The 25,853-nt window shown below is 45.5% G+C and overlaps 1 protein-coding gene across 7 annotated transcripts in view; it reads right to left on the bottom strand.

Moving 5' to 3' along the window:
- The window catches only part of NIN (ninein), a 98,415-nt gene that overhangs the window by 60,452 nt on the left and 12,110 nt on the right, over positions 1-25,853 (bottom strand). For all 7 annotated transcript variants that reach the window (XM_044231218.1, XM_044231212.1, XM_044231219.1 and 4 more), the window contains 2 exons: positions 16,948-17,029; positions 5,107-5,267 (listed from right to left, as the gene is read on the bottom strand). In XM_044231218.1, coding sequence (XP_044087153.1) covers positions 5,107-5,267; positions 16,948-17,029 — 243 coding nt within the window. The remainder of the gene's footprint in view (positions 1-5,106; positions 5,268-16,947; positions 17,030-25,853) is intronic.

The following is a 25,853-nucleotide window of genomic DNA, read 5'->3' as shown; positions in this document are numbered from 1 at the left end:
TACCAGACCTGCTTTACTCCCTGTGGAGGAAAACAGTTAACAAGGTGTCCCCTGTTTTTGACAAGGGCAGAAAGCAAAGTGGCCCTGCCCCAATTATATTCACGGAACCGCCTCGCCCACGAGGTCTGAGGAAGAGACTAGAACTGGGCATTAGTTTTGTTTCTCCCCTTTTCCACCTATCCTGAGAAGAGAGCACAAAAATAAAATTCAAGGTCATTTCAGTAGCCACTGCCAGGTGTGCATATAAAAAGGGGGGGAAATGTACTCTTTGGACCCTCAAATCTCACTTCTATTTCTTAACCAAGTGAAGCAAAAACCACCACCAAAATGGTCTCATTAATCACATCTTACACTGGAATCAAGAATGTGTCCTTTGTTGGTCTCAATTAATTCAGAATAGAATGTCCAACTGAACCGCCCTGAGTGAAAATAATCCCATAAAAAGAAAGAAAGAAAAGAAAAATCACCACTTTCCTTTTAATGCCACCTGAGATGAGCGGTCAGACTCCCAAGGGGAATGCATTTACCTGATAAACTCACTAAATGGGAAGGTGAACACGCCATCAGCCGACGGTAGAAAACACTTGTCATTTGTGAATCATCACATTCTGCTTCGGGGTTTCCAAAAGAAATTTTGAAAGACACATTCTAGCACTGAAAATTTAGGAAGATTCTAGGTCTTTCCCTATGCGATAGCTTTATGGTCTTGTGAACCACACACATGGCAGGGGAGGCGTGCTTCATAGCTAGGTAAGAGATTCTCTGTTTCAGCAGGAAAGAATCAAATTGCTGGAATAAAGCTGGATTGAGAGGATTAAAATGTGTACCATTTTATTCGTTCAACGTGCACGAACTACCACCTCCTAACAAAGTTTATCGTCACATAGTCCATTCTGAGGATGAGGCCAAGGTGGTGAGCATTCAGTCCCCCGGGGCAACCACGTGTATTTCCCCCCAAGGCAGCGCAGCACAGGGGTGGACCGTGAGGGGTCGTGAGAGGGATTCCAGGTAATGAACCAGGCCTGAAGCTTCCCATGGGACTTACATTAGAAATAAGTTCAGATGCATGAAAGCAAACTTTACAATGGCATCCCTCTCATCGGTCTGAGTGTCTGTATCTTCTTGGGTGGGAGGGAGGGCAGGAGTTGCAGAGAAGTACAACTGTGCCACATGCCCTGTAATTCTGGTTGGACGTATGGGAGAAGGTCTCCCGAATAAGGATGCAGAAAAAATGTTGTGAGCCACTGACCCAGGGGAGAGGAATGGACTGTCAAACAATGGCAACTTCCCTATTATGGAATAACCCTAGAAAGAAGTGGGGGGCACGCGGAGCGTTACTGTTTATCCCTTCAGATAATTGTCTGCTCACTTACCCCTATAGAAGGAGTCCTAGAAGGAAGAAAGCCACCCCAGGACAGCTTTCAGAGGTGTTTGTGACACATTCCATTCAGCTGCCCATCCCCCTCCATGTACTCAGATAAATAAAACAAAAGATTCATCCAAGAGCAAAAGTTGGTCTCCTGTTGCAGAGCAACAGAAGGGCCTCTGCTCCAGGTAACTTTTGACAACAAGTTCAGGTCCTTTCATCGTCACCAAAAAACTCTCAGGTCACTTTAGAGAAAACCAGGCGTGTCTGAGAGCAGCAGGGACGGCAGAGACAGCAGTCTGACAGCAAGCTAGCGTTCTCGCCTTTCCTGAGCCGGGTCCAGGCGTCGAAGGAAACCCACAATCGAAACCAGGAAGGCCCATCTCCAGCTTCCCGTCTGACAACCCCTTGTGAATTATTCACGTCAGGAGACAGCTCCCCCACCCCCGCTCCCTCCTTCAGGACTGCCCAGCGACACCGAGATGAAGTATGAACCGCTGGGAACAAACACACCCGAGAAATAAATTTTTAACACCCAAGGGCAGGAGACAAAAGGGCCTCCTTTTCCAAAGGGAAAAAAGAAGCCAATGGAAGAGTGAAGAACTCCTGACAGATTCTCAACTGCTTCTAAGCTGAGAATAAACAAACCCTGCAGGTTATTAAGAATGTTCTCCTCCCTACAGTTCCTGCGTGGGGACCACTCTAGCATAAGGAGGATGAGTAGGCATTCCCAAAGACACAAGGGCACTTCTAGGACAAGCTCGAGCCATCCAGAGCATGAAGCTCTGCTGGCCCACGAGTGGCCCGAGATCTCCGAGGTTTCTGTGGAAACTGGCCAGAAAACAGGAACGCTATCCTGACAGGACAGCGTGCCATAGGACCGACATCCTGAGGAAACGACGTCACTGGACTATTTGCATCCGTGAAGGCAGCAAGGGTGACGGATGGCGGTGGCTAGGACAAGAGTTGACAAGAGAACTCTAAACACGTCGCTCATGCAGCTCTTAAAGAGAGGAATCCCTCTGAGAACTGAGAGGCTCAATTCAGCTCACAAAACACTTCATTTTTAGGCAAGAAAGCATGTGGATGAACTTTGGCTTGGGTCCACCTTTAGCAATTTAAAAAATGGTAAAAGGGGGTAATCCAATGCCTCTGTAGGGCTTTTGGGAGACGGGATACAATGGACTGGCCAAGTCAGGTCAGTAGGGGTCCTCTGGGAGAACAAACATGGAGAGAAAGGACCCTTTGGGGCCTCTATCTGCTGTTCCATGGAGAGGGCTCACTGAGTACTAAAGCATCCATCTACAGAGTCAGAAGGTCTCATCTACGAGGTCCTGAAGACTAAGGGGAGCAGAAGTACCTGGCGTGGTGTGAAATGGTTCTCCCAATGTACACTTTTACTAAGATTTTGCCCAAACTAGGCCTCAACTCTTACCATTATGCACACATGAGCCCAAAGTCTCACTTTTTTTTTAAAAGATTTTATTTTTTATTTATTTGACAGAGAGAGAGATCACAAGTAGGCAGAGAGGCAGGCAGAGAGAGGGGGAAGCAGGCTCCCCGCTGAGCAGAGAGCCCAATGCTGGGATTGATTCCAGGACCCTGGGATCATGACCTGAGCCGAAGGCAGAGGCTTAACCCACTGAGCTGCCCAGGCACCCCCAAAAGTCTCACTTTTAAACAGTAAGTCTCACTGGAAGTTGGAAGATAAAGCAAGGATGTTAAGAAATAAGCTGCCAGCAACAAAATCAGCTCTGTCCAAGAACTTTCTGGGTACCCCCAGGTAGTAACTAGAAATTACCTTATCGAAAAATTAGTAATCATTTTATTCCTTACCACCAAATAATAATGCCTTGGGTACTGAAAGTCGTCGGGAGACAAGAGATACTAGCCTTAAAAGTATGTTCTATATAATGAAAGCTTACCCCATAAAGTATTGAGACAGATTTTAACCATTTCTTCCCCATAAAGAAGTGTCTCAGATACATTCCACAGTACTTAGGGGTATGATACAGACGTTATGGAATAAAATGGTACCCTTCCTGACAGCAACATAAACATTATGGACACAGCAATAACTCAAGTAGGAAAACCACTTGCATCTCTGAAATTGGATATGCCAAATTTTTGTGCATGTGATTTGCTGGGGAAAGAGCCCAATCTAAATCCTCACAGGGACCCAAAAAGGGTTTAAAATTGAACCCAAGAAGGGAAGTAGCCTCTGTCCCAGACCAACCGGCCCTGTGCTGTGACATCGTTCTCTTCTTCGCTTCTCATAGCCTTTTCCGTCTCCATGACACTCTTAACCATTCTGGGGGTCTTTCTAGCTTTCTCTGTCTGCTTTTCTTCCTCTTGTCTCACTCCCATGTCTGACACTGTTTCTTCACTTCTGGTGTGAGGATAAATATTTTCTTTTTTTTTTTCCTCTAAAGATTTTATTTATTTGAGAGAAAGAGTGAGCAAGAGAGTAAGCACTAGCAGCAGAGAGGGGCAGAGGGAGAAGCAGGCTCCCCTCTGAGCAAGGAGCCCGATGTGGGACTCGATCCCAGCACCCTGGGATCATGACCTGAGCCAAAGGCAGACATTTAACTGACTGAGCCAGCCAGGTGTTCCCATGCATTCCTTATGTTTAAAACCATGGTGGCCACCTCTTGGGATTGGCAGACCAGTCCTGTGTCTTCGAGATTACGGTACTGTGGCTGTTTCATTTCTGCTCATTGCCTGCGCTCTTTTCAGCTATCTCAGGGTTTGTGGACATTCTCAAGGCAGAAGATGCTAGAGGTCTGGCTGCTGGGGACGCTGCTGGAGCAAGCCTCCTGCGGGCTTTAAGGAGCCGAACATGGGTGTCAGACAGCAATGAGCATACGCACGTGCACGTCTACCAACCCCTAATGGACAGACCACGTTGAGAAAGTTGAGGCACTCTGTCTCTTCCCCAGCTTATGTTAGTTAACATCTGAAATATTTGCATCCCCAGTTGGAGCTGGGATTTGCAAGAAATATTTAGAGCTTGCTCAGCACGGCCTTCTCGACCACATTCTATAAATGGCATGCTGGTAAATGAGCCGTAAGGAAAGAATAAAGAAAATGCTACTGCTTCCCCTTTGCGGGTAGATGACGGTGACGTGCACAAGGAAAAGCAGGGAGATGAGTAAAGCAGGCAGATCGGGCTGCTGGAGGACCAGGCGGGCCCGGGCACTCCTCACCCAAGAAGGAGAGCTGTGGCGACAGCCGAGACCACAAGAACCAAGTCTGAAAGCTGCCGTCTGCTGCTACGAAAGATAAGGCGTGGCTCTCAGGATGGCCACGCACACCGCCTTCCTCTCACACCTGCCACGGACGCTGGCTTATGGACTGCAGGGTGCCGGGGCTGGGGGACAAAAGGGGCAGCTTTTTACACAACTAAAAATGGCAGTGCTGTGAGGAGAGACATATCCCCAAGCAGGGCTGAAAGTGGCAGACCCCAGATAACGTGGAAGTCATTGAATTTGAAAACACATAAACATAAGGCTGGCACAGAAATGTCAGCTCTCCAGAAGAAACAGAAACAAGAATGTCCAAACGATAGACAAATCGGCCATATATATCCCAAAGGCAAGTAATAAGATTAGCCAGTGGTTGGTAACAGAGGCCATGACACCACCACCCCCCAGTTCACCTGTTCCCACACCACCACCGTGGGAGTGGGTGGGGATGTCCCCACCGCTGGCCGGGGAGGGCGCACCTGTCCAACTCCTTACCTCGTTGCGGTCCCCGGCGGGGGTATGTGAGGGCCGAGCTTCTCCATCCAGGGGCTCGATCTCCGCAAACTCTTCCACGGATTCTTGAAACTCAGGTAAGGATCTTCGTCCGTAACGCTTGCCACCTTTAACATATTTGGGCTGAGCTTCTAGTGAGCAGTCTAGGCGAGGAGACAAGAGTTGAGGCCACATTACATGACAGACTCAGCCGTGGCTGACAGTCACAGCTGTCAGATGCAGCCTCTTATACTAGCCCCAAAATAAACCACCGCTGTTGGCCAGTTGTGCTGGCTGTGGGCGGATCTGAGCCCTCAGGTCAGATGCAGAGCACGGCTTCTAATTCTGAGTGACTGACAGCACCCCGAGCACATCCCTGCTTCCAACGGGAGAGATGCAATGCCGTCAAGGAAGGGTTCCCTTGGGAAGGACAGGACTAAGAATGGGATAAAGTCAGATGTCCTATCTACTCTTCTGTTGACGAAGATGGTGCCTTGCAGAGAGGGGAAAAGGGACAGGGCAACAGAGGCACGTCGGAGGAAGTCTTGGAGAATAATGCTAAACCAAACGCCACATCAGCACCGTTAGTATTCACACACTCCTCCTGTACCTCGGTGACTCCTTTGTTACCCATCCCACCTTCAGATCCATCAGACAAGCAGGATGACAGAACAAAGAAACTGACACACTGGCTCCTAATAAATTAATGACAGCTCATCGCTTACATGAAACCTGGCACTGAGATCTCATTATAAAATTAAATCCTAGGGAATAAAATAAAATCGTCAATGCAAAACTGCAGAAAGGCAAACAGTAGGTGATGTTTTTTTCTCCTCTTCATGAACTTCAGTGTTGTACAAAATAAAAAGGAGCGTGCATTAAGAGGAGAGTCATTCTTGACCTCAAAGGAGGACCTCAGCATTCTGATGTAATGTGTCTCAGGTACAACTGTCACCACCGTCACCGGCCACCGTCACCGGCCACCGTCACCCGCCACCGCCGCCACCGCATGCTAACCTTTCTCTACAATGGGTAGCTTTAAAGCAGTAGAATAAATACTTCACTCTATGCCAATGTCATCTTAGATTTTTTTTTTAGCACCTTGCACAGAATTAGGAGAATAAGATATTCTATTAAAGTACTAAAGATTGCCAAAGCTTTGATTGCAGTTCTTAAAATCCACCAAAGCACTGGGTCTCTCTAGAGAACATCATGTTCTCTTTGAACAGGGCAGTCTTCACAAGATGTGTCTGAACTCAGTCACGCAGATGTTCAGATGAGCTGCGGACACCCGTCATCAAAACTGGGGCGTGGCTGATTAGAGAAGGACTGGAAGAGTGAAACCCTACCTTGACCACCACGGAAACCATGTTCAGGGTTAGTCATTATGTTGTCCTTTCCCTGGGAGGCCAGGTGATCCCGTCTGGCTAACTCTGCCCTTCCCTGAAACCTCCCCCCTCTTCCTCTGGTATCAGCTCAGATTTCAGAGATGTGGTCAGAAGCATCCTGAAAATGCTAAGCAGAGCTCAGAGTGAAGTATTTATGCTTGCTCTATAATTTCCAGCGATATTTATATCCAGCTTCTTAAAAGTCCCAGCCAACTCATCTCATTTGGTTGAGCGATTCTCTCACAGAGAGGCTTTAAGCAGACGCAATTTATATTGAAAAAAATCACATGCATGCTTGAAGGTACCTTTCATCAGGAGAGAGTGGGTCAGCCTGCGCGTATTCAGGAGCGGCCCAGATACCCGAGCTACGTGTTGGCAGCTGACCCCCACAGATGCTGGTCAGACAAGAGGCAATGCAGAACCATCCTTAATTTAGTACACATTCTTAAATTTTCCTGGCAGACAAGATACACCATTCGTGACATTGGGGTGAGGGGGGGAACTGGGGGGGGGGGTTGAAAAAGATGAAAAGAAAAACTTAGGATGTCAGAAACGGGAACGTGACATGTCCCCAATGTGACAAGGTTGGTGGTCTCGGGATGGGAGTGACAGAGGAGCTCTCGCTGCGTGTTGTGCTTTTACAGAGGTAAAGACTGGTGGGACAGGGGACCGACCCGCTTAAAACAACTCCTGGGATTTATTTCAGAGCCCACCTGTGGGGGAAATGACTCCCCAGTTATATGGGGAACAGCTGGTGGATTTGGATAGGGGACAGAAGGTAATGGATTGCGAGCCATTAGGAAGCCTGTGAGGTTTGGGTTTATTTTATCTATTTTAGCATTGCTAGTATTTTTTTTTAATTTATTTCATATTTTATTATTGTAGTAATTTTGAGCAAACTATAAGTTAGCATCTTTAACAGAATGTAACTACATCACAAAGTCAATTTCTAGAGAACTCTATGGAGCTGTATACTCTTTGGGGATACTAAAGATATCAGCCCACAGAGAGGAAGAACGGGGTGTTCATGTGACCTGATAGCAAATTTCTGAAACCATCTCTGTAACCAATAAAGACTAACTGAACCAATTATCAACAGTTACTTCTCTGACTTATATACTCACATCTCTATTTCAAGCCTGAGCATCACTGTACTTACATGCTAAGTAGCGAAGAGAGAGCAAAAGTAAGGACATCCGGAGAGAACATTCATGGACACCAGTTATTCGTGTGTTAAACATTTGAAAACTATGATTTTCTTCACCAATCTCAACCAGACCTTTAGAAGGCCAAGGCAGCAGCCCACCAAATGAACGTTAAGACACTCTTGAACCCCTAAATTAAAGAATGCTCTACCCCATCCATACCATGCCCAAGAGAGACTCACACAACAGCAGCCTGGGGGCAAAGTTTCTGTCCTTTATGAGTGCATCCAGCTGGAAGACACACATTTCAAGGTTCCATCACAGAACAAGTTTATCTATGCCAGATAATAGGGTGTAGCTTGATTTATTTAGAAATGAAATCATTTAGGTCAAACAGCTTTAACATAAGTGTAAGTGACTGCTCCAATCACGTGATCCAAGGAGGGCTATGAAATGCCAGTGAAACAAACAATACATAAAGGACTGCCAAACTTTCAGCGTCTATTTCCTTCAACACTTATTTATGACTCTGCCTGGACTGCCAAGCTTCAGAGTCACTTTTGCTTCTTTCAGTTTTCTGTTTCTCCTATTTGAGAAAAGTAAAAATGGTCTTTGAAGGAAGGAGGACAAGCCCAGACTGCCTAGAGGAGTCTTAGACCCCATCCTTGGAGAATTTATTGTGAAATGCACCAGTCCTAATAAGGTGGCTTTGAAGCAGTCCTATGTGACTTAGTTTAGATGATCTGGGTTTTATGCCATAAACCAAACACTTGGTTATGAGTAAGGGACAGAGAAATCCTGATTCACTTCCCAAAAGACTGCTAGAGAAACACAGAACCAACCAACAGTCTCTACAGAGCAGCTGGAGGGGAGGAAGATCTTAAAGGGGAGTTCCAAAGACTAAAGAAATACCATTTCTCCCAGCCTCAGCAAGGAAACAAAATCTGGATGCTAGACACCGGATTCTTTACTCCATATCCCATCTGTCCCAAGGAGAGGAACTCCAGACTTGTGATAATGTCCACCTTCCAGAATCAGGATGAACCAGCACGCATATGCATGACTTGTAACCACATGTGTTGCACTTAAAAGGAAAACTGAAATGCAGAATCAGTGAGAACGACCACTCAGGGGATAAGCCAGCTGCAGGCAGGGAAAACCACAGACACTCACCCACCCACCCCTCTCGACTGCCTTCCCTGCCTCAAGCTCTAGCTGAGCATTAAGGAGGGACTGTCCACCCCTCCTTCTTGAACTTACTGCAGCCTGAGGGGTAGAGGTCTCCACTTGGAAGCTCTGCCCTCCCAATGGCCAAAGGGCAATACAATGAGGATCCAAGTGGAAGTTCACAGGCAAAGTATTGTATTGTATCTATTGAGGGATAAGATGGATATTTTATCACTTTATGGATATTGTATCACTTTTTGATTTAAATCTCCCTGTTCCCAAAACTGACCTCAGGATATTTCCAGGATAAAGAAGGAAGCTCTGTCTTTTTAGTGCTGATATTCTTATTTTTAAACACTTGTATGGACCCTTGTTTTCTCCTTCCTCTCCTGCCCCATTCAGTTAGCCTGGGACAATAGTTCCCAAGGACAGCAGCCCCTTCCAAAGCCACAGGCCCTCAGTACGGAGTGATGCCAGTCTGGGGACCCCTGTATTACATTTCTGCTGAGCTCAATGGATTCCTGAAACTCATTTAAAAATAAGGAGTCCAAGACAAAGCACATGCAACCCTCAGGACAAGGGGCCCCAAGAAGCTTCCCTGGGCGAGGGCAGTCAGGCAGCAAATGAGCATCACCCAACACCATGGCCCATCCCCACCTCCTGGCCTCCTGTGAACACCCTTACACGCGCATGACGTAGAGTGCAACCCCATACCTGACCCTAAGTAAGAGAGAGAGAAGAGAAAGAATTAAAGGGAGACCAAGACCGGGGGGTGGGGTGGGAGGGAGAAAAAAGGAGGGGCAGAGGGAGGGAGGGAGAGACATGGACAGACACAAGACACAAGTCGGGAAAGGGTGGGGAGGAGGACATGGGCAGGGACCCAGAGGCCTATGGAGGGTGGGAAGCAAGAGGAACAGATGGGGTGGGGATCAGAAGTCAGGGCAAAGTGTAGCGGGGGTCCGAGGAGGAGGGCAGAAGTGCGCTGGAGTGGTAGAAAGAAGAAAGGGGTGAGAAGGGGGATGTCCCCAGGAGGGAAGGGGAGAAGAGAGTCCAAGAGAGAATGAACATAAACACGTTGGGGAAGCCTTCGGAAGTTCCTTCCGCCTCCCTGCGTGCTCTCTGCCTCCGTGGGAGGTCACCAGCCAGCAGGGTCATCCCCGCCACACCTCTGTGCATATACGGCCCTTTCCAGGGCAGCTGCTCCGTAGCTGCCAGAACCCCGCTCTGCAGCTACCCTGCTCCACAGCTACCCTTCTCTCCTGGAATCCGCACACAAGATGCAGGGACTCATCCGGGGCTTTCAGTGAATGTGGTGACAGAATTTCAGGAATGGTCGCCACCAGTCTGCATTGATGGTTCTTGCTGGAGCACAGGTGCTTTGGGGCACAACGTTAATGGAGGAGGGGGGCTCTGATTAACCCTACCTGGGAAGAAAGCTCTGAGGTGAAGGTCTGCACCTCCCCAGGGTGCCCAGGATGGTGGAAGGGTGTGGCCAGCAACCCACAGGACTGAGCAGTCTGACTAGCTGCTCCGCAGAGCCCTAAAGCCCTTGCAGATCCACAGAAAACCACTTTGAGTCGCTAACGATGACAGGACTGTTTCCCCAGCCTTCTCTTGGGGTGTCCGCCTGCTGGATCCCTATTGGAAGGCCATGCAGCCTTGGGGGAAGAGGCTGAGAATTCACATTCACTTAAGTGAATCCTCCCCATTGTTCCAGGTTCAACTCATGATGTACTTCTCTCAAGTCACTGCTTGGCCCAACTCTCAAGGAACCTTTTCTTCTATGAATTCAGTGCCACCCACTTGATAGCACCTGACTTTGTAACGATCACGGTCCTCTTCCTAAAAGCATTTTACCTGGTAGAATTACCAACCGGGCTGGGCTGTGATCCTTTCTAGGGCAGCAGAGCTTCATGGAAAGAGCTTGGCCTTTGATTCAAACAGACCTGGACCAGAACCCTCAGTCCTTGCAAAGATCAGAAGTACTTCATGTCATGAAAGCTTAGCCTACTTATGTGGAAAGGAAACCGACAGGAGCTCAGGGGGACAAGGTCGCTGCTCTGTCTGGCAGCTCATGCTCCAGAAGCTCGAGACACACCCCATGGGGTCCCTCCCCGCCCCCCAACTTTTGTGGGGCCAACAGTGGCCTGGAGCCAATGGGCCGAGCCTGGGGAGCAAAGTCAGAGACTCCACGGCCCCCAAACCTGCAGCAAACTTCCTTAACCTCATTTTGTTTTGCCATGGGGAAGACTAGCGGAAACACATCATGTGATCCAGTCTGTCATCTCAGAAACTGGAGTCCCGTCCGTGTCATTCTTGCCTGAATTTTCTTTCTTGTCACCTCTTTCTCCATTACCTGATATGGGAGGGATGCTAAGACTCCCTAACTCTCCTCTTCATGTCCCTGCTTTGGAAGCCTTCTCCAGCTCTGGAACAGACACAAACTTACAACACTGGCAAAACTCCTGAGTCCATGGTTTTGTTCAAAAGAGTATGTTTTGCACAACAGATGTAGTTTTTTTAAAAAATGCCTTCTTGCCCTTAGTGAAAATAAAGCACATGCAAGATCATCAAAGCAAGCATTCTTAGTAAAATTATCACGAGCATTCTTCTCTGGCACATTTGAATTGCCATTTATTCTTTGATTACAGACACATCACAATTTGTCTAACTATACATTATCAAATATTCATGCTTGATATATATTTTCCCACTATTTCAAATGACTATCCTTAAACACACATCTTTGTGCATGTCCATAAATATTTCCATAGCATAAAATCTGTAAGCTGCACTGATTAGCCAAAGGCATTTTTATAGTTTCTGGTGCCCTTTCATTGTTTCACATAATTCCAAGAAGGTCCTATCATTTTTGTGACCAGCAGTGTCTCCAGCTCCCCCTGACCTTAGGAAGTGACTCCTCACTCCTTTTTTGATGGTAGTGGTGGTGATTTTATTTTGCCTTTAACTTTTGGAAAAATGTTCTGGTCCCCATTGTTCTGGTCTTCATAGACAACATGGGAACAAGGAACCAAGTTCTTACTTATTTGACTCAACCAGACAGAGCACAACAGAACTCAACTCTTGGGCCATTTGTGTGTTCATCTCCTAAAAACAGAGCCCTTGGCCAGACTTTGGCGCCTGGCCCAACGCCTCTGAATACAGTGGCAAACACCATCTCCAGCCCGATGCCTGGCCATAAGACCTGCTTCACTGCAAACTTAGTGAGTGGATGAAGAGGTATCTGTTTATTGTTATAGCTTCTTCAAGATAGAAGAAAAATATTTAAACTAGGGCAGCCCCTGGAATTAGGAATATTATCTAAAAAATCAAAGAGTTAGCTGCACCAAAACCATACATAGTCTTATTTTCTTCATGATTTGGCTTTTGCAGATCTGAGCTTTCCCACCCCAGGTAAACAAAGGGAAGATTTTTACACTAAGCATGTCGGTGAAAGAAAGGGCTTCCTTTCTTTGCTAACATCTTCCTTTCTAACATCTACTACTGAACAGAAATCTAATGCAAGATGCATCAAACAAGGATAAAATCTCTGGAGAACAGACCCAGACGGTATGTTGATACCATACGGCGTAGAGCCCATGCCGGCATTTCCATTACAAAAATCCTATAATCCAAAGCCAGAGCAAATTGAAAAAATAACCAATAATTAAGCTTCTGTCCCGCTCTTATTCTGGGAAAATAGTCTAAAAATTCAATTGTGCATGTAGATATGAAGGAATTAGTCACTGGTGTTAACCCATTAGGAATCTGCAAATAATTCCCTACACCCCCAATCCATTTTTCTGTCCCTATCTCAATATCAGCATTTTTCATTTTGTTGTTACTGGTTTTAGGGGAAAAACTCTTCTCTAAGAGTCTTAGAATCATAAATTATCAGAGTAAAATAGATGCTGAAAATCATCTAGCATGAAAAATCATCACACTAACTTTAAAAATAAAGAAATTGTACCTCAGAGAAATTATAAATGGCAGAACTCAAGTCTATGAAATAATGACTTAATTCCATCTCCTCTCAAATTCTTTTTTTTTCTTCTTCTTTCTTTCTTTAGAGGGAGAGAACGAGAGAAGAGGCAGAGAGAGGCAGCAGAGAGAAGGAGAGAAAAATCTTAAGCAGCCTCCATGCCCAGCCCAGAGCCTCACATGGGGCTTGATCTCACCACCCTGAGATCAGGACCTGAGTAGAAACCAAGACTCAGACACTTAACTGACTGAGCCATCCAGGCACCCATCCTCTCAAATTCTAATAAAGCTTCGTTTTTGTTTAATTTATAAATAACTCTTTTATTAGAGGAATGTGAAAGCCTGAGGTCCGCTAGGCATTCGTCCTTAGCAAGCAGGACTTCACAGTGTCAGTTTATGTGAGGTAGAATCTGACAGAAACACAAAGCTAGCCATTTTCACGAATTTAGATGTCATTTAGATATTCAGAATGACATGACTGAATCCTGGAGCTGAACAGATTTTAAGTATCTTCCAGTACAACCTCTTTCACATTTGAGGTGACTGAAGACCACAGAGGTGGTGACGTAGAAGGCCACCCCGTTAGGGGGGCAGAGCTGGTATTTTGTAAGTCTTGGCTCGAGAGCCTTTCCACCATATCAAGCTGGGCTTTCTGTATTATAGTCTGGTACTGCATCCGGTATTTTTAACGAAAAAAACCTCGGGTGTTAAAAAATATCCATTTGTGACCCATTCCGTTTCAAAGGCTATGCACTGTGGCCCTGTTTTTTCACTGTGCCCTTCCACAGTTGAAGGGCAGTCTTTGCTCTCAAAGTCTAGTTGGTCCATTGATTACAAAAGACAAGACAAAAATACCACAGGTCTGGCCCTTATGTTACAAGATGAATTAAGTGCTGAAAAGCCAAAGAATGCTGCAGACACAGGCATTCCTGTCACTAATGATCAGGTGAACTTGCTCTTTTCAGTCCTTCTTGCTGACTCGGGCCAATTGTCAGAATCCTTGGGGCTGGGCTGCACGGACTGAGGACTGGGTCTGCCTCCAGCTCATCCATCTGGGGGTTGACATTCTTTTTTTTTAATTAATTATTATTTTTTTAAAAGATTTTATTTTATTTATTTGACAGAGAGAGATCACAGTAGACAGAGAGGCAGGCAGAGAGAGAGAGAGAGAAGCAGGCTCCCTGCTGAGCAGAGAGCCCGATATGGGACTCAATCCCAGGACCCAGAGATCATGACCTGAGATGAAGGCAGTGGCTTAACCCACTGAGCCACTCAGGCGCCCTGGGGGTTGACATTCTTAAACCAGAGCTTCCTCGAGAGGAGGAGGCCCCCCCATGACATGGCGGCAGCGACCCCCTCTGCCACTCTCTGTGAAACTTCGATGAAGGCACGTGTCTCTTCGGGCCTTGGTGAGCTCATGGAGAAAATGCCAGCATTTTCTCCAGCCCTACAGGAATATGGTCTAGGATTTAGGGGACAGTCATCTTCATACAGAGGAAGAAGAGGGTGACCTCAGGTGGACTCCTGAGATGGCATTTGAGCCCTGAACCTTCTTTCTCTGTCGCTTGCCTGCCAAGCCAGCCAGCCTGTGGGGGCTGAATCACATTTTCGAGTGGGTGGGACTATGCTGCAGTGGAACGGACTGCGTGATCCCCAGGAACAACTGGAGGGGCCAGAGTGAGATGGGCCAGGGACAGAAAAAGCAGAGATGCCCAGGCATAAAGCGGGGAGTGTGGGAGGCAGGGCTGACTCACTGGCTCCAAGGAGATCAAACACTCTTTAAGGCGCTGGCTCAATCCTAGCTTTGATCCTGCAGGCCAGGCATTGCGGGGGGAGGTGGGGCGGGCACAAATGCTGTACAAAATACTTTCAAGAGGTGCTCGGCTGCTTCATCCCGCTGATTTGGGACGGCGCTCTCCCAAAGGTCTGCTGCAGCCTCCCCAAAGGACGGAGCACACAGCAACAAGATAAAACCCTTCTGTGTGTTCTCCTGGAACACAGGAGACTTGTCCAAATTATGGTCTCGACCTGCACAGCAGTGGGGCACACCCAAAACTCCAAGCCCACCATCTGGAGCCAGATTTGTAAATGTTACTTCCCGGCTATGACCAAGCTCAGCCAGCCTTTGCCTACCTTCCCCATCCCATTATTTAGATCCCAACACAGAGCAGCTCTAGGACTGGGGTCACCATAAACTGGCACATTTAGTATGACCTTTTTCTGGCAGGTGACCATACAGATTTTGAGGAAAGGGCAGCAGAGATCATGTGGACTACTGGCAGGACTGCCCATTCCAAACCCACATAAAGGCACGGGATCAACACAGAAGAGAAGCAAACTGGATTCTGAGGTTACAGAGACTCTCATGAACTAAAATGTGGAGATGTCACCATAGCTCTACTCAGGTCCCTAGGATCTTGCCCTATTGTTATCAAGATGAAAGACGCCATAAATAAGTAAAAATACCAACAGAATGTGAGACCTCCTGAGAACAGAAGCCCACGTTCCAGCAGTGGTTATCTACAGAAATTCTATTAGTGGTCTGGAAAATCTCCAGAAGGCAATAACCTCCCCCACAAGCTCACTGCAGGCTTCTAGAGAGCGCTGGCAAGCCTCAGAGTTGATGATAACCTTCTTAGAGGTGGTGACGTTAGGCAGAAAGGGGAACTTCAGTCTGGGGTCCAAAACACTGCTAAACGCAATGTTCATACATATGACACAAATCTTAACCATTCCAGAAGGTAGACTGAAGAACTAGATCACCAGTGAAGAAATCAAAGTGCTTTATCTAAATAGGTCACATTGAATGAGTCGTTCTAGTGACAAAATGCTAATGAGTTCTCCTCAATCTCAAAAACTGGATTATATTTTTATGTTATCTTTTCTAAAAGCAGGTTTATAGGGGCACCTGGGTGGCTCAGGGGGTTAAGCCTCTATCTTCAGCTTGGGTCATGATCTCAGGGTCCTGAGATCGAGCCCCGAATAGGGCTCTCTACTCAGCGGGGAGCCTACTTTCCCCCTCTCTCTCTGCCTGCCTCTCTGTCTGCTTGTGGTCTTTCTCTCTCAAATAAAAAAATGAATAAATAAAAAATCTTTTTAAAAAATAAATAAAAATAAAAGCAGGTTTATAGAGGTGTAATTCACACAGTATTTCACTTTCAGCACACAATTCTATGGATTGGAAAAACTCATAGTATCTCTAACTACCACCACCACCAAGATATGAAACAGTTTCATCACCCCCAAAATCCCCTCATGCTCCTTATAGCCAAGCCCTAGCCTAAATCTGACAACCAATGATTTGATAAAACTGGACTGTATTATAATACAAATTTCAACCCTGTTCAGACTTTCCTTTAAATATTCACCATATTTCACTGATCCTATAACAGACAGACAGACACACACACAGACACCCTCCCCCACACACATCTGAACACTGACTTTAGGATAAGTCTTACAATCAATGGTGTTTTACTAATATAACTGGCAAAAGATGTTTCTTTACAGAGATACATAAAATAATGTCTTATAATCTATGGTGCTTTCAAAAAAAAATCAGTGAAGTGTAATGTTAAGTTCTTTATTTTTTAACATTTGTTGAATATTTACTATGTGTGAAGCATTCTCCTAGACACTGAAAATACGAAAATGAACAACATGGCCCACAAGAACTATCGCTGGAGACAGATATTATCAATTATGATATAATGCGATAATGTCTATAGTAGAGAGTTATCCACCTACTAGGACTAAATAAGATTATCTTTAGATTGATGACTCTTCTTTCAGGCAAAATCCCTCCCCCCTCCCCCGACTCAGATCCTTCCATGAACACAGGAAGTAGGATGAAGGAGGCACCGTCCACCTTCACTCTGCTCATTCCAGGAATGAGTTACAGGCGCTCCATCTGACATATTGCCTAGGAACAATCCAATTATTTCTTCCATAATACACTGTTGTGGTAGGGAAGCCTCCTTCTAGTGTTCAACAGCTGCAAGGCTTTTAGGATAATATCAGAAGACAAGTCACTGAAAATAACTGTTCAATCTGTAAAAGGCAGACACCCAAGCTTTCATAGACATGCTTCAAGGTCCCTGGATTCTTCTCTGGACAATTCTTAAAAGGGAATGTAGAGAAGAAAAGTGAGTCAGTGCCCTTACCTGGTTCTTGAAAGTGCTCTTCATTTGACAGAGTTCTAGACAAGATCAGTATTAATGCTTCTTTAAATTGGTCAAAATGTACCTAAAAGTAAACAGCAAAAAATAAATTCAAAATAGTTTCCACAGCCTTAAGGAAGTAAATCCATCTTCAAGGTACCAGAACCATTAGGTAGCAACCTGACGGCCTCGAAGTGAGTCGTAACTTGCTTTTGTCCCCCTTTCTTCATTTCTGTAAAGCACTGAAGGCAAAGTGGGCTGATCATCTCTGACACCCCAGCATCATAAACACTAACGTCAACACCAATATTTATTCAACCCTTAGGGGGAAAGCTATAGAGCAAAACCCTCTTTATAAACTCGGGAAAAGATGTGTTTTGAACTCAACTCCTTTTATTTTTCTGAACAAGATCACAAGAGAAAGAGGTTAGGTGAGATTTTAGGAAAAACTCCCCAAGTAAATGATCCAGTGTAACAATGCCCCCAGGATGCTTTCCTCTCTTCAGACATTCTAGAGGAGAATGAGCAACGGTTTCAGGATGACTTGAGTATAGTCTTGCCTGAGGCAGGTATATAATATTTATTGCCCAAGCCCCCTGTGATTCTATAAACAAAAAGAAATCAATAGCAAACACAAAGAATAAAAGAACCTTGGGAAGCATTTTCTTGAATTTTTAAACACACAATTACCTTGATAGAAGGATGAATTACTCAGAATTGGGATATGGCTGTGGCTGAAGGGGTAACATGATTTTCTTTACAGCCAAGTGTATTCTTCTGTAACTTAAATTTATGTGACCTCACCATGGGACAGAAGGGAAAGATGGTATTCCTTCTCGTTTGATAATGGGGCACCTATTTATACAGAAGCCAGTATATTTATACAGAAGTCAGTCGATTTGATATTTGTGCTGCTATGGGTCTCTTTGGACATCACTATAAAATACTGCCTAGAAGTTGGAATATAGGTGACAGTAACACTGCCAAATTATACTAGGAAAAGCAGCAAACTTCGTCAGTTACCTAAACAGTGGAGAAAGGAAAGCATGTCTTATCCATGCAAATCGATGCAAGGGAGAGAAGTCCATCGAAGTTCCTATGTCATAAAATTGTATATGCTTGCAATTCACCACATTCTCCCCAAGTATATGTGCTTTTTCTACTAAATCCATTTTCATCACTTACCATTACTTTCTAAAATCATGTCCCTTTAGCCAGTATAGACTAAAAAGCAGCATACTCTGTGGAGACAGAGCAGAAATCTGTCAAGGCAGGGGGTCCTGGGTGGCTCAGTAGGTTGGGCATCCGACTCTCGGTTTCAGCTCAGGTCAGGATCTCAGGGTCTTGAGATCGAGCCCTGTGTAAGATTCTGTGCTCAGAGGATGGTCTGTTTGGAAGTCTCTTTCTCCTTCTCCCTCTGCCCCTGCCCTCCTCCTCTCTCCCACTTTAAAAAAAAAAAAAAAAAAAAAGGCAATCCATCAAGGGAGGCAGGGCATCTGCTAGAGAACCAGGGCCCAGCAGTCAACGGAAGGTTAAGAGACTGAAAGGGACAAATGACTAAGGAGCCTGCAGGAGGGAAAAGGGCCAAGTCCTGCTGCTGGCCCAAAGTCTGAGCATGGGCTTCAGGCACCGGGGCATCCTGGCTCCTGTTTCCAAGGGCAAGGCAGTCTCCCCAGCACCAGCCAGTTCACAAACAGCAAGCACATACCCAAGGGCTCTCCCATCTTGGACACTTGCCAGGCATTTACCACTGCCTACTAGAGCCATCCCTTCCCCTTAGGGTGGGCAGTAGGAGGGTTAGGAGCACAGGCTCGGCGCTGGAGCCAGCTGGGTCCAGGATCCAACCCTGCCCAGCCACCACCTTCCAGCTGTAGCTCAACAACTCACCCGCTCTGCGCTTTAGTTTGCTCAGGTGTAAAAATGGGGACCTCTAACAATTTAAAAAAAAAATTTTTTTAAGATTTTATTTATTTATTTGACAGACAGAAATCACAAGTAGGTAGAGAGGCAGGCATAGAGAGAGAGGAGGAAGCAGGCTCCCTGCTGAGCAGAGAGCCCGATGTGGGGCTCGATCCCAGGACCCTGAGATCACGACCTGAGCTGAAGGCACAGGCTGACTCAGGCGCCCCACCTCTAACAATGTTTATGATCCATCCAACAAATATCTATGGGGCAGCTGCTATGGGCTGGGCACTATCCTAGCGAACAAGAGTGACAAGATCATGCCACCACAGGGCGCATCTTCCAGAGATGGCACGGGGAGCCCGGACACCCGCCATGTCAAGTGCACGGCACATATTTCATGTGATTTGTAACAATACCTCCCTCACAGCGGCAGGAGGAAATCCAAAGGAGAGTTACATGAGGTGTCTAGAATTTCCAGGGACCTAGCAGGTACTCAGCAAGTAAAGCCACTTGGTATAGTTAATTACCAATAGGTAATGCTAGTTACTACCAATTGGTATATAGCATGACTGCTTCCTCGACTTGTACAGAGAGATGGCCACATTTTTAAGCAAAGCCTTGAGAGTAACCAGGATAGCCAGGGGGGCATGGTGGCAGCCGGGATCTTGCCTTCCCACCAAGACCTGGACAGGTACCCCCCCCCATCAGAGACCCGTATCCATCGTGCTGTGTTAGGGACCTCAGTTTGGGGGTTTCTCTGCTTGTAGGATACTGAGGGGAAGGGCCTGAAGGAAAACTCTGTCTCTCCTTCCCAGCTGTGAGATGGACAGAAAGAGCTCCTATTTCAAAAGGAAGGTAACTAGCCTTGAGAACTTTGAGTCCTTTACGCTTCACTCAAGGGTCTCTGCTGAGTCTTCTAAAGGCCTAAGCTTTGGCAGAGGCTACCAGAAAGAGGCCTTCTGAATCTTCTGTGTCCTTCTGACACAGCTCAATTCAGTGAGTATGAGCCGTGAAGGTCGCCCAGGAGTCTATGGACCTCAATCTTACCCTGAAAAATGACCAAGGTACATATACTCTGGGCGTTAATCCCATTCAACTTCCAAGACTTCGTTATACCACATCTGAGGGACATTTAGGCCTCCTAGAAACACACCAGCCTCTGAGCCAGTAAAGCCTCATTTATACAGAGACCGCTTATCACACAACGCAAGAGTAGACAACTAGAACACAAACAAGTGGTGTCCAAAGCTGAGGAAGGTGCTAGAAAGCCCACACACTCTTCTCACAGAAAATGCCGCACAAGCAGCTCAGCTATTTATGTCACTTTACCTGATTTATTAGTAGCTCTGTTGTCCTGCTTCCCCACCCACCACAGATGAGAAGCAGCAAACAAGAGACAGGAGTACTCGGGGGTAACCACTCCAAGAAGTAACAACTGACATCTTGGGATTGAGTAAAAAGACATGAACTCTCTTCCCTCAAGCAAAAATACAGCACTATTTTTACACTTAAAACACCTGGTTTTAAAAACTATACCAACTGTTTAAAAAGCCATGGTGTCAAAAACCTAATAGGCTGGGCTTGTTTAGAGGCAAGGATTATGTGCCACCAAGTAAATCCTGAGAGAACAGCTCTTATAACACAGATGAGTAACTGACAGACCAAGAAGATTTTAAATGATTGTGAATAACCTTATTTCGTGTCATATCCTCTTTGGTAGGGTAAAACTTTAATAAAATGTTTGTAATCCCCAGTGGTTAACTCTTTTTTTTTTTTTTTTTAAAGACTGTCACTAAATGGGGTAAGAGATCCAATTATTAGAAAATTGAATGAAATGTGGGTCCTGGATCACACAAGAGGAACCAGGTGTGTTATTGCTGGTTCAATCTTTCCCAGGCATTTGGTCATTTGGATCTCACAACATCCGCGGGAGTCGGTCAAGGCAGGCATCTCCCCGTAGAACTGAGGAGACAGAGCATGAAGAAGGCATGTGCCTTGATGGGCACCTCACGTCTTGAAACCTTGGGGTTACCTGCAGAACCCAGGCCTTCTGACTGGATTCAAAGCCTGGCAGCCCTGCCCACCCCAGACAGGCTTCACTGCTGGTCTGACATCTCAGGGAAAACCCTGTGCCCCTCCTGGTGGTCAGATCCTCCACACAAACCCCACTAAAGCAACATGCTGGGATGACAGGGGGTAAAAGAGCAGGAAGAGAATCTTAACTATGGGAGGGCAGAAGAGAGGAAAGCTGATAGCACCTGGAAGGTAGGGTCCGGTGAGAGCTTTGAAACTCGTGGGACAGTTTCAGGACATTTGGCTTCACGAAGATATTCCCAGGCAGAGCTAAACCGTTTCCAAAATGGACCTATTAGATAAGCCACATTTTTTTTTTTTTAAACAAGGAAAAGGGTCTATAAAAGACTAAGACATGATGAACTCAGAGGTTCTTCATAATCCAACAGTGCCTATCTGATGGACCTCTTCAACACACACACACACACACACACACACACCGCCCCCTAAAAATCCAAAAATGAAAACACGGCAAACTGTCAAAAAACTGTCTTAAACTGATGTTTATTTTTCCTTCTGCAAAGGCACATAGACACTGGACCCTCCATTTTAGAGAACAGTAAATTCTGCATCTTCCAAGAAGATAATTCGCTCATAGAGGCAGGTGACTGCTATTTTCTGACAATGCTCATGAATACTGATGTGGTGGAAAAGCCCCTGAGGGCACATCCCAGAACCCAAACGTTAATAAATGCCCTCTATTGTGAAGAAATGTGCACCAGTGGGCTCGCTAAGCTCAGTAACTGGAATTTGTAAGTACCATTTTTCTCCTCCAAGGGAGCTTTGCTGTTGCCTTATGTTAAAATGTAGAAATCTTCACAAATATACAATCCAATTAAATCTCATGCTGTAACAAGCCTTCAAGCTGTGCTTCCCCGGGTTGGTACCCCCCTCATTTGAATAATAATTGCTGCCATTCATTTTACAAGCATTCCTCTATCTTGTATGCCTCAAAGGGCAGTTTGCAGCAATGGGAAAATTACCTGACGGACTAAAAACACACATGACATTTAAACTAAATTAACAGGAAGACCAGTCAAGTCTGATTTTTTTTTTTTTTTTGTCCTGTGTCACCCCCGCCTAATAGAAACGTACCTCATCATCTTTCCTCTCCACATTTTATTCGAATGCTTTTTTAGAAACACAATTTGTCTTTCTGAAGAAAGAAAGTAAGCATGGCATAAGAAACAAACGTTACTTCAAACCACACACGCGTGCGCACACACACGCACACACACACAAACCCTGTAACAGGAAGTAGAATAAGGAACTTAACGTTGCATAAAATTGTCTCCTGCAATCATGGAGATGAAATACAGAGTTTCCACATGTGTGCAGGCAGCACTTCAAACAGCCCCAGGATGAGAGGCTCAAGCCAAGTGTTCAACCAAGTGATCTTATTAAACGAGACAAAGGCCTGCGTAACTATCACCACACCAAGGAGGTTCGGATCTCCTAATACAAAGGGAAATCGATGAAAGAACACTCCACACATGAAGGGGTAGCTGCCACGGGAAGAGAAAATTGGAAATCTCCAGAAGGTCACTGTGCAGAAAAATGATGTGTACGGCATTATGCAAATGAGAAAGGATATAGATAACGAGACACAGTTTCATAATGAAAGACATTGTTGTGAAATGTCTGATTCTAAATAACGCACTCAGGTTATTGTAGCCGTTTACTGCAGACAACGTGAAGAGAGGCAAAAAGGCGAGTCCAAACCTAGAGCAAACGCTGAGGTCACTCACTCCAAGAGTGAGTCAAGGGGCCCTGCCTACAGATGGAAACAGATGCAAACCGCGGCCACACAAGAGAATTTCTGGCAAATCCATTCTCCACGCCTAGGATCTTTCTCAGGAAATCATTACTGGGATGCCCCTATTTATCAAAGACCCATTCTGGGTATGTAAGGGAGGGAGGGAGGAGAGAAGCATATAGGCCGACCTAGAATATGGTAGTGAACTGTGTGCCTGGCTCTAGGATAAGTCTTTGACACACACAACTCAATTCAACCCTCATCACAATCTCGTAAAGAGGGGCGCCTGGGTGGCTTAGTCGTTAAGCCTCTGCCTTCAGCCAAGGTCATGATCCCAGGGTCCTGGGGTCAGCCCTGCATTGGGCTCCCTGCTCAGTGGGAAGTCTGCTTCTTCCTCTCCCACTCACCCTGCTTGTGTTCTCTCTCTCCCGCTGTCTCTCTGTCGAATAAATAAGTAAAATCTTAAAAAGAAAGCCAAAAAACAATTTTGTAAAGAGGGTATTATTTTTCCCATTATACAGATGAGGAAATTGAGACTCAGACTACTTAAGATAACATGCCCATAGGGCTAAAAATGGCAAGAATCAGTACTTGAATCTGGGGCTGACTTCAAAGACTGTGCTCTAATCCTATACTGTCTTGATGTGGTGCTAGCGGTGATGGGAGTGGGTGTGGGGGTGGGGTGTGGAGAATGAGATTCTTTCTTGCCTATATTTGGAGTCTGAGGAGGCTGTGAAGACATGCACTTGAATTCAAGGATGGAGAATTTGGGTTCCTATCCTGCTGCTGCCTGAAATGAGTTGGACAGGCCAATGTACTTTTCCAGTTCTGGGTTCCAAAGTTTCTCTGTCATACAGATGAACACTGAAGTCTAAACTCCGTGATAGACACGAAAGAACTGTAAGTCCCCTCTGTCCAAACAAGAAGCTACTCATAAGAGTATCAGTGGGATGCTGCAGAAATCAGACTGGTGGTCTGGACCATACTTTCTACGGAGAAAGAGGCAGTCGTCAATGAAATCAAGCAGGTCAGAGAGAACAGCCTTTCTGCACTTGTTCCCACCTCCAGCCCTCCCCTTGCTCTGGCTTCCCATTAGACTCAATAGCTCCAAGAGGCTCGAGGTTTGCAGCATGCAAAATCGAAGTTAATTTTGCAATGAGTTTGACAACAAAGTATTAATAGAGAGTAGAAGCAAGTCTTGCAGCCTCGTAATCAAAATGTCTTTTTTTTTTTTTTTTAAAGAATGTCTTCTTGTCTATAACTGAGCACCGCTGGCCCTTGGGAGTTCAAGTCAACCCCAATGGATACTACTGTAAAGGAAGGGAGTGATGGTTTACAGAGTCACAAGACCAAATGGGAATGAGATAATACTCCCGTCCCCATTTCAGGTTAAACTATGGTGGTTAAACAGTAAGATACAGCAACTTTCAGACATTTAATAAGAGATGCAATGAGAAATGCTTGCCACCATTTCCTCCAATGCATTTAAAAAGCCTCAGATCAATACTACAAAACAGAAGCATGAACGTGGGGTAGTTGTAAATAGACACTATTTGATGATCAAGCACAATTTTGCACACGGAGAACAAGCCCAGATAATCACAACCAGAAAGTACTTCTGTAATTCTGATTTACTTTTCAAATGGTTAAAATATGTATAAGAGAAAGAAATCTTAAAAAGCTTTTAGGGAACTGGAAACAAATAAGCAAATCCATCATATGAAATAAATCACGATATTCATAAAAGAACCCCCAAGCACTTTAAAATGAAAGGTAGGAAAAGTGAGCTAAATCATATATTTGTGAAGCTATAAGATTTTAACACTAAAAATTCCAAAGTGCCTTTGATGACCGAAGTCCACACACCTATGGGATTCTTTGGAAGTCAGCAGTGGGTTCTGCTACCAGATGGCTTGTTCAGATTCTAAAGTGTGCGAAGGGCATGGAGCACCTCAGTGTCCAGATTCCCATCAAAGAGCACAGCAAGGAAACTCCTTAGAATCCCAGGGAGCTGTTATGTCTCAAAGTTGCTATCTATCTATCTATCTATCTATGAAAATGCATTTTTAAAACTGATACGACAGCTTCAATAAAACCAAGGTAGATATCATAGTTATGTCCTAATTTCTAATAAAAGAGAGAGGCATATGACTACATTTAATTTAAAAGACACATTTAAGAGACAAAGCAGATGAACAGAGGGGAAGGGAAGGAAAAAGAAAATAAAATAAAAACAGAGAGAGATGCAAACCATAAGAGACTCTCGACTATAGGGAACAAACTGAGGGCCGCAGGAGGGGAAGTAGGTGGTTTATGGAGTAACTGGGGGGATGGGCATTAAGAAGGGCACCTGATGTGATGAGCCCTGGGTGTTACATGCAACTGATGCAGCCCAAACTCTATCCTGAAGCTAATAATACACATTATATATTAACTAATTTGAATGTTTAAAAAAATAATAAAAATAAAAGCAAAAAAGAGGAAGCACTAGGACCAATATCAGTTGCTTAGATGAAAACTTGGTTCCATAAAAGAGCTAATGCTGTTATGTTTTCTTATATGCTTGTAGTATCTGCTCTCAGGGCTGTTCAGCTGGGGATGCCTGGGTACTCAGACAGCTGGGCGTGTGCCTTCAGCTGGGGTCATGATCTCGGGGTCCTGGGGCACAGCCCCATGCTGGGTTCCCTGCTCACAGCAGGGAATCTGCTTCTCCCTTTCCCTCTGCTCCTCCCCTCCCTGGCCCTTGCTCTCCCACTCATACCCTCTCTCTCAAATACATAGAACCTTTAAAACAAACAAACAAAGGGATTATTCAGCTGCCGGGCAAACATTAGCTGACCAGACTGAAAGTTCTTCAGTATCTTCAGGAGTCCCTGGGTCTCCGACTCCCACCCACCTGACAGGTGCTTAGCTGAGGACAAAGATATGGATAGAGCTCTTTTGATAACTAGCAGGAAACACCCACTGTTGTCCTGCTTCCTTCAAATCAGTGATCCACAATCAGCAGGCATTTCAAATCCTTAACTAGTGAACACCATACTCAGGGGGATATGACTTCAAGTTACAAAGCCAGATCAGATAGATGAATTGAAACCAATTTGGGGGGCGGGGTACCTAGGTGGCTCCGGGAGTTAAAGCCTCTGCGTTGGCTCAGGTTATAATCCCAGGGTCCTGG

The sequence above is a fragment of the Neovison vison genome, chromosome 13 (assembly GCF_020171115.1).
Source record: "Neovison vison isolate M4711 chromosome 13, ASM_NN_V1, whole genome shotgun sequence".
Classification (NCBI taxonomy): Eukaryota; Metazoa; Chordata; class Mammalia; order Carnivora; family Mustelidae; genus Neogale; species Neogale vison.
This window is presented reverse-complemented; position numbering and strand designations above follow the sequence as displayed.